Here is a 9617-nt window from a genome sequence, read left to right on the forward strand (position 1 = left end):
TACCTATCTATTTTCCTGTGTCTGTATGTATGTTTCTGTCTTTATATGCCTGCCTGTCTATCTGTGGTCTGCACTCCGTCTATTTGTCTGTCTGTCTGTCTGGCCGTCTGTTTATCTGTGATCCACCAGTCCGTCTAGATATCCGTCTGTCTGTCTGTCTGGCTGTTACCAATCTACATTAAGAACTATAATAACATAGAAAAATATATATATCCCTTATGCAAACATATTCCGAATATAAGCACTCTATTCACCAATTTCTCAAACAAAAATTAAATTACAGTTTGACGATCCGAACAGCCTTGACCTCTGCAACACGGGTGAAATGTTTTCCTTTTTCCTCTTCAACTTAATGGCAATCAAAGTGAGTTGCATCAAAGTATGGGGCAAGAGCAGCCGACAATAGTATTAATGTTCAGCCTCTTAAAACCATTTTTTTTAATACGAAATTGTTAATATTACCGGTGATAATATTACTATTAAATTTATCCTTACTATTTTTGTTATTTCTGTTTTCATTATTATCATTATTATTATTATTATTATTATTATTATTATTATTATTATTATTATTATTATTATCATAATTATTATAAGTAGTAGTAGCTATTATTATCATTATTATTATTTGTATTATTATTATCATTATTATGATTATTATTATTATCATTACTATTAGTATTATCAATATTATTATCAATATCATTATAAATATTGTTATTAATATTCTTCTTATTATTATTAAAAGTATCATTATTTTTATTTATATTATTACTATTATTATTATTATTATTATTATTATTATTATTATTATTATTTTGATTATTATTATTGTATCATCATTATTATCATTATTATTATTGTTATTGTTATTGCTATAATTATTACTACTATTATTATTATTATTATTTTTATTATTATTATTATTATTATTATCATTATTATCATTTTCATTATTATTATTACTATTGTTGTTATTATTATTATTATTATCATTATCATCATCATCATCTTTGTTATTATTATCATTATCATTGTCATTGTGAAGCCTATTGTAATTGTTATCATTATTTTTGTTATTATTGTTATTATTATTATTATTATTATTTTCATTTTTATCATTATTATTGTAATAATAATAATAATAATAATAATAATAATAATTATTATTATTATTATCTTTCTTTTTTTATTAGTATTATCACTAGTAGTAGTTGTAGTAGCAGTATCATTGTTACTATCATTATTAACCAGTTGTCATTATTAGTACTATCATCATGAAATAATTTTCATTGTCATCACCATTATCATTTATCATTCTCATTATCATCATAATTACAATGATTAATATTACCATTATCATTTTCATGGTGATGATGGTGATGATGATGATGTTGGTGATGATAATGATGGTGATGGTGATGGTGATGATGGTGATGGTGATGTTGATGATGATGATGATGATGGTGATGGTGATGATGGTGATGGTGATGGTGGTAATGATGATGATGAAGATGATGATGATGATGATGATGATGATGATGATGATGATGATGATGATGATGATGATGATGATGATGATGATGATGATGATGATAATGATAATGATAATGATAATAATAATGATAATAAGGATAATGATAATAATGAAAATAATAATGATAATAATATTGATAATCATGATGATGATGACAATGACGATGACGATGGCTATACTAAATATAGATATAAAGGTAATGGTAATAATGTTAATAACAACACTAAAAATGTTACGTCTACAACCACTACTAATACTGAGAATGAAAACAGCAACAACGACGTCAATAGCGATAATAATGATAGCAAAAGTAACAATAGTGATAATAATGATATGATCACCATCATTACCTCTTTAACAATAGCACAATAGAAACAAACACTAAATCCACATTTCTCTTCTTGAACAGAAGGTCATAAATAAAAAGATATCGTAAGTTATTTTCTTTATTTTGTATAGAAAAATACACAAGGACATCTTTCAAACATATAATTCAGTATTACACGTCTATCATATGACTAGAATCTATACCCTCGGAAGGTTGCCGAGTTACCATTGAGGAGGACAATTGGGGAACGTGAGAATGGGTTATTTTCTTTCTTTCTCCTTTTTTCTTCTTCTTTCATACTTTCTTGTATATTTTTATTTATTTTTTTTCTCCCCTTCGTTCATATTTTGTTTTGTTTTGTTTTCATTGTTCATTTTTCCTCGCTGTTTTTTTTTTTTTCTCTTCTTCTTCTTCTTCCTTCCGTCTTTTGTTTTCATTTTTCTTTCTGTCAAGTTTTCTCCTTTTTTTTTTTTTTCTTCTTTTTTTAGGAGGTTGCGGGGGCTGTTCTTATTATCTTATTTTAGATTCGGAGGGGGGGGGGGGAGGAGGGTGATAAAGGAGAATAACTAAGAATAACTTTTAAATGAAGAAATAAGAATGATAATAACAATTACGTAAGTTATCAAGATCTTGGCTAATTAGGACGATTACAGTGATAATTAGCATTATGAAATGTAAAAGATAAACAATTTGATGAAGTAATTATAATAATAATAATAAGATTCAAGTTGAACTGGGTATCACCTATTCAAATTAGGGAATAACGATAAGAAACACACGGATTCCCACAAATAACAGTAATAAATAGAGAAATAAACAAGCGAATACAAAGACGCATGGGTGGAAGAACAAGTGTACGAGATAATTCGAAGTGGAAGCGCAGACGGGAGGGAAGAGAGAGACGAACCACATCAGCGCAAAGAACAGTGGCATTGCAGGTAAAGAATGGGGCGCTGTCGGGAATCATTGTCTATCGGATGAGTAGATCAAACAAGAACAGAAATTCAGGGCTAGAGGGATAGTGATTGACAAGGGGAGAGTAAATGGCTCTGATGCAGGTGAATTACGTCATCACGCGAGAGGGAAAGAAATGAATGAAAGAATGAATGAACGGCAGAGGCACCGGTTGAATGGATGGGATGAAGAGAGTTATGCTTGCACGCGAGCGCGCATGTTTGTGTGTGTGTGTGTGTGTGTGTGTGTGAGAGAGAGAGAGAGAGAGAGAGAGAGAGAGAGAGAGAGAGAGAGAGAGAGAGAGAGAGAGAGAGAGAGAGAGAGAGGGCACCCTCCTCAGACACTAGACATTTTCAAACCAATTCCCTCGAGTTTCAACCTCGCAAAGAAACAAATATACGCCATCCATCGAGAACTTCAGAGCTGAACTTCAAAATATTATTTTAGATAAAAAAGAAGAAAAAAAAATGAAGACAACAGTTGTGGCGACTCTCAACCTTGTGAGATGAGGGACATGAGCGTCATGCTAAACCGAACCTTCTGTTGAGATACCACGGAGTCGAAAGTTGTTTCCTTCGTAACATTCCCCGAAAACATATTTATTTCGATGTCTGGAATGATTATAGAAGGGGAAGAGGAAATGAGAATACATCCGACACAGTTTCATTAAGAACTATAATCCAAAAGATGTTGATTTTTCCATGGACACACAACGCAAACTTGAGACTTATGATGATTTGCAGACATGTAAAGGAGATATCTGTTTATATAATCTATTCACGGTGTTTTGATTCTTAAATCATTTAGGAAGTATATTGCATTGTCATCATCATCATTTGATTAAATATTAAAAAAGGGAAAATCACGATGCATGATACAGTGCAATGAAATAGATAATACAATAAAATTAATTTAGATCGATGTGAGGCAACTAAAATTCATTTTTAATTGAGAGCGTGATTGAAAACAATTATCCATTATATAACCCGTATAGCGGTAACGAACAAATTTGGAAACTGAAGCCAGTTATGAAATGAATAATTAAATAAGCAGGCAAACAAAAAATTAAAATCATATGCTCTGAAAAGCTTAAATGAATAAATATATATTCTTAATGCGCCGAGGAGATGGAAATCAGCGTATGTAAAATAGGCGAAAATATGCTTAGAAAATTCGCGAAAAAAAATAAAATCCCAATCAGTATCAAATAACAATGGAAGAGAAAAATCATGAAGAAAAAGGTAGTAAAATACAGTAAGAGAAAAATGTGTGTATGTATGTGTGTGTGTGTGTGTGTGTGTGTGTGTGTGTGTGTGTGTGTGTGTGTGTGTGTGTGTGTGTGTGTGTGTGTGTGTGTGCGTGTGCGTGCAATGTACACACATATATTAATAGCTCTGGGGACCAATCCCTTTCATCGGAATGTTGAACGCAGGCAGGCCCTCTTCCGCTACTCGTCAGGGGCAGAACACTGAACACAAGGGTAACTCAGGCTATTCCTGTTCTCAAGTTCTTTTCTTTTCTGCGTTCTCTGCATTCCCCTTGTTCCATCCTCCTTCCTCCCCTCTTCACTATCAGCCATTCGCCGTCGAAAGAATTTGGGTCTGGGGTTAGCTCACAGCAGTTCATCAGGGATATTTTTTTCCAATGAGAGAGACTTCTCGTGCAGGAAGGAAGCGACTAATCTATTTTCTTCATCTCTGTTGAGTTATTCTCCTCTCCTTCTATTTACATAAGAAACATTTAGATAACAGTGCTTTACAGTCACAACATAGTTATGGTGACACTGATGATGAAGAAAATAATGTGAGTTGAATAAACAAATACATAACAAAATTTAAAGAAAAAGAGAGAAAAAAAAAAAAAAACAATCGACAGTCATTTATAGAAATGGACACAAATATGATTTTACAGTTCCTCTGTGAACTCCATTATACTGAAACACAAAGCGACTCTCAAAAAGCTTTTCTGCTCACCAGCAAAGTTATGCAAAACGAAATGCAAAACTTTAAAGACCTTTATCAAACACACAGCAACTACTGCATACTCATATTCTTTCGGAAATACTCTTTTAACAAGTGAGTTCATTCATCTAGTATTTTCGATTTTGCTGATTCAAAATCTCAATGAAATCCGATGTTGATAGCAAAATAAGATGCTGACTGATTTCCTGTAAGAATAGATCACAGTTGATGGACGACCTCTCTGGACTGACTAATGCCATACACCTTAAAGCATGATTTTACACGAGCGCAATTTCGGACTAATAAGCTTTGATGTATGAGTTCGGTCTCGCGTGCTGGTCATTAATTTTCTTCGAAGTTTCCATTAATCACCCGAGGACGCGTCTGGTAAGAGAATGTATAAAACACTTCGGCTTACTCGATCAGAGTATTCCGCGTCAGATAAAACACTAATCAAAGAGGAGGCGTGTCATTGATCAAAGGGCATTGGGGTCATTGATCATCAAAGGTTTGTGACCTGACGATCTGACACTACTCGGGGGGTAACTTTGGTGCCATGCAAAGGTGGAGGAAGGGGGAAGAGGAAGGGGGGAGAGGAAGGAGGGAGGAAGGGGAGAAGGAAACACAGACGGAGGGATGTGGTGTTCAAAAGGAGAGGGGAGGGGTGGGGAATATCTGCCATCTCCTAAACAACATCGTATTTCATATTAATGAAGGTCTTTCTAAACCTTGCACTCGCCATGGCGTTTCCTCAGCACCAAATCACAATCCATTTTATAGGTGAATACCTGTACAAAATCTTAGGACTTGTCTGGCTTGGTAACCTTGTCAAAAGCGTTCTTTTAGTCAAAAGCATAAATTATATATACCATATGAATACAAAAATCAAGACATATCTTCTATTTATACATTGTAAGTATTAACTACCCATTTTCAATAGGCTTACAAAGCTGTGAGAATATTCATGAAATATTTTGTTTCTGCTTCTTCATGTAATACTGAAATAGATATCCACTTGATATATATATTTATATATATATATATGTATATATAAAAGCCTAAGATTAATATTTACATCCTATGCGATCACTGGCGACTCTGGGCCACCGGGACGGTAAGTACTCTGTAGTGAATTAGTGGAGGCTCCTCTCATCACACTGAGCTACATATATGAGGCCCCCGTTACGGAGAGTCCACTTCTTTTTTTTCAGTTCTCAAATATAAAAAAAATCAACATTCATACATGGCTTTAGACTAAACCATCGTGAAACAAGCACTGCAAGTAGGAAGTTCATTAGTTACTATCTATGAGTAACAGACTATTCAATTGGTGAAGACTAGACGAAACATTCTTCGGTCGTGACCATCGTCGGTTCAGGTGGAGAATCGGCGAGACCCATGTACAAGGCGTCGTTGCGGTCGACAACGCCTCCGCCAGTGGTCACTGAGTGGTCGTACGATCTCCCACTCGATCGGTCACTGGAGTGGTCTGTCGAGTAATCACTATGACGCTCTTGGTTTCCACGTGATGCCCGGAGACTCTTGGTTCTTCGGAAGGTCCCGTTGGAGGGCAGTTCGCCATGTACGTCCTCAGTGAAGGCAGGATTTTCCAGAGTGTCACAATGCACAGCTGGACAATTCTGACTCAGGGGTCTCTTCTTTTTTCGCTTACTAGCTCTTACAGTCCTCCTGACAGGGGGTTCAAGGGCACTGTAATGGCTACTGGCAGGCGAATGTCCACGTGTATATGACTCTGGTACATGAGGATCGGGTAATGTGAAGGGTTCAAGAGAGGTGTAGGTGTGGAGGGACGAGGAGTCGCCGTCCACGTAGGTGTATGCTGCGTGAGAGTGTCGGTGACAGGTACATTGTGGGTCTCGGCAGTCTCGTCCTGTCATTACAATGTAATCACATGATGGTGGTGTATAACAAGGACGAGGAGGTGGAGGGGCCTTGTAGGTAGTTGCAGGAGGCTCTTGTTGGCATGAGGTTCTGTGCCCGATCTCTGACGGTGTGGTGAGCCCTGTTGTGGAGGTGAGGACGGAGGAAGAAGATGGAAGAGGCAAGGATGAGGGTGGGATGAGAGTTGGCAGAGTTGATGATTTATAGGAATTTTCTGATACATACACTGGCAGTCCTGCATATGTTTGTTTTATGGGCATGGCCTCTGATAACTTTTTCCAGAAGTTTTTGTCACCCCATCTAAGTTTAATGCATCTCCTCATTATATTTTTTAAGTCTGAGTCAAAAGAGGAATATGAAACGTTATCATAATAAACTGCAATGATTCCCATGTCACTGTCCTTTAGCCCATCAACGTGAGCTTTCTTGAAGATAGCATTCTTCCATTCGTTGTCTATGTAGTTCTTGGAAAGGACTATAATGGTTCTCCTGCTGAAGCCTAATGACTGAGTAATAAACTCTGAGAGGCGGCTGTTTTCACTGAAATCTCGGGAATGTAGACAAAGCTTGTAACTTGGACAACTGTTTTCTAACTTAGTAGCTAACACATCTCTCACAAAGCTAGCGTCATTTGCACTATAGCTGATGTAAGAATCAAAAACTTTTCCGTCCTCTTCTTGGCAATATGCAGGAGATCCATTAATTCCCAGTTTGTTAGCTGCTGCTGCTCTTCTCCTTGCAACTAGCATCGCCATCACTACCAGAGCACTGATGAGAGCAACGCCACCACACAAACCCCCTGCCAGGAATGGCAGTTCTTGTTGGCCAAACTTATACTGCGTCACTCCATGTTGAGCCTCTGTGCAAGAGTACTCCGGAAGGATTATGCTAGGCCCTACCACTCCAGAATCACTATGTACACAAAACACATCCTCAGGGTTGATCAGAAGGTGGGACTGCTGCTTCTGCCATTCCCTCAGAGACTCAACAAACTGGCAGTCACAGTCCCATGGATTGTTTCCCAGGGTGACACTAGCCAGGTAACGATTGTTGCTCAGCAACCACACTGGGAAGTCTATGATAAAATTATTGTCAAGTCGGAGGATTTCTAAGCTTTTTAACCCAACAAAGGTTGCATTGTTGATGAAGGACAGACGGTTGTTCTGCAAGTAGAGTTCCTTCAAATGATGGAGGCCAGAGAATTCGAAGCCATTTAACTGTACAATCATGTTATCTTGTAAGTGAAGTACTCGCAGTGAAGTTAGTCCATGGAATGTGCGATTTTGGAGTGTCTGGATTTGTGAATTATTCAGATATAGCTGCTGAATGCTGTGTCGCCCAATAAAATGATGAGCATGGAGAATCTGGAGATTGTTGCCATCTAGCAGAACAACTGTAGCATCCATTGGCACTCGATCTGGCAGTCGATCCAGGTGTCCCCCTGAACAATCTACCAGGTTCATAGACCATGTGTCATCATGAAAACAGGAACAGGCATCTGGGCACTTCATCTGGCAGTCACAAGCAATAAATTCACAACACTGGCAGAGAGTAAAGCAATGTGTGGTGTATGGACAGAGGTAGTTGGCTGCAGAGGTTTCCAAGACACGTGTCATGACTGTGGTGTCTTCCCGAGAATGAGGGAGCGTACATGTCACTTGGGCGAGGTCATCAATGCGAGGCTGAAGGAAAGTGACCTCAGTGGCTTCTGGAGTTGTAGTGAGGATGCTTCTGAATGAATTGTAAAGCCACTCCATTTCGCAGTCGCAGACAAGAGGATTACCCGACAGATATATCAGTGCACTTGTATGTTTTCCAGAAGCTACTCTCATGCTGACAGACTTGGGATTTATTCTTTGGAGGGAGTTCATGCTGAGGTCCAAAGTCTGAAGATTCACCTTGTCTCGAAAACTGTTTGGCAAAATCCTTGTAATATTGTTATGGTGCAGGATTACATGCATGATGGTGTTTGGAAGAGAAAGTTCAGTAAGGCTTTTAATGTTGTTATGACTTGCATCAATATTTTCTAATGTCAGGACGGTATGAACTTTGAAAAAGTTACCAAGTTGTCCAATCTTATTGTTTTTCAAATCTAGATTAATTAGTTGTTGAGGGATGAATGCATAATCAAACATCCTTATATTATTCTCTGAAAGATCCAGGGATTCAAGGTGTTCCAGACCTGCAAATACGTGTTCTATATTACTCAATTGATTCCTAGCAAGCTCCAAATTCAAGACATTTGGCACTCCATCAAAAGAACCTTCATTCACTGTGTGGATGGCATTGTCCCTTAGGTCCAAATCTTTCACAGAAACAAGTCCTTTGAATGATCCCTGAGATATAAAATCTAGTTTGTTGTGGCTCACATTTAGCATCTCAAGATTTCCAAGACCTCCAAAAAGGAAGGGTTGGATACTGATAATGTTGTTGTAGGACATGTCCAGAGTCTTGATAAAAGAGAGGTTTTCAAGGGCTTTGGGTATAGCCTGGAGGTGGTTGTGACTAAGGAAGACCTGCTTCAGGTTTGAGCTGTGACGGAAGGCATGAGGATGAATTTCAAAGAGAGAGTTGTTAGCCAAATGAATTAGGCTGAGGCCGACAAGCCCCCTCAGATTAGCCTCGCCCAAAGTGAGGAGCAAATTGTGTGAGAGATCAAGGGCGTAAAGGTTGGACAAAGAAGTGAAACTGTCGTCCTCGAGGCTCTGTATGGCATTGTGGGAAAGGACCAGCCTCTGAAGGGATGTCAAGTCCCGGAATAAAAGCTTTGTGATTGTGGTAAGGGAGTTCCATGATAGATCAAGAATGACAAGCCTTCGAAGGCCTTTGAAGAGGTCATCATGACTGTTATCTAGATATAATTTATTGTTAGAAATTTCTAATACTTGTAGCTCCTTCATGTCCTGGAAAACTTTGGAATTTAGAGCACTGAGGG

The 9617-nt window shown here is 37.6% G+C and overlaps 1 protein-coding gene across 1 annotated transcript in view; it reads right to left on the bottom strand.

Annotated features, from left to right (window-relative positions):
• Positions 1-2312: 2312 nt before the first annotated feature.
• The window catches only part of LOC125047317 (toll-like receptor Tollo), a 50875-nt gene continuing 43570 nt past the window's right edge, over positions 2313-9617 (bottom strand). The window contains exon 2 of the mRNA XM_047645570.1: positions 2313-9617. This exon is cut by the window's right edge and continues 661 nt beyond it. Within this exon, the coding sequence (XP_047501526.1) occupies positions 6118-9617 (3500 nt within the window). The 3' untranslated portion in view covers positions 2313-6117.

This window comes from Penaeus chinensis, chromosome 40 (assembly GCF_019202785.1).
Source record: "Penaeus chinensis breed Huanghai No. 1 chromosome 40, ASM1920278v2, whole genome shotgun sequence".
Taxonomy (NCBI): domain Eukaryota; kingdom Metazoa; phylum Arthropoda; class Malacostraca; order Decapoda; family Penaeidae; genus Penaeus; species Penaeus chinensis.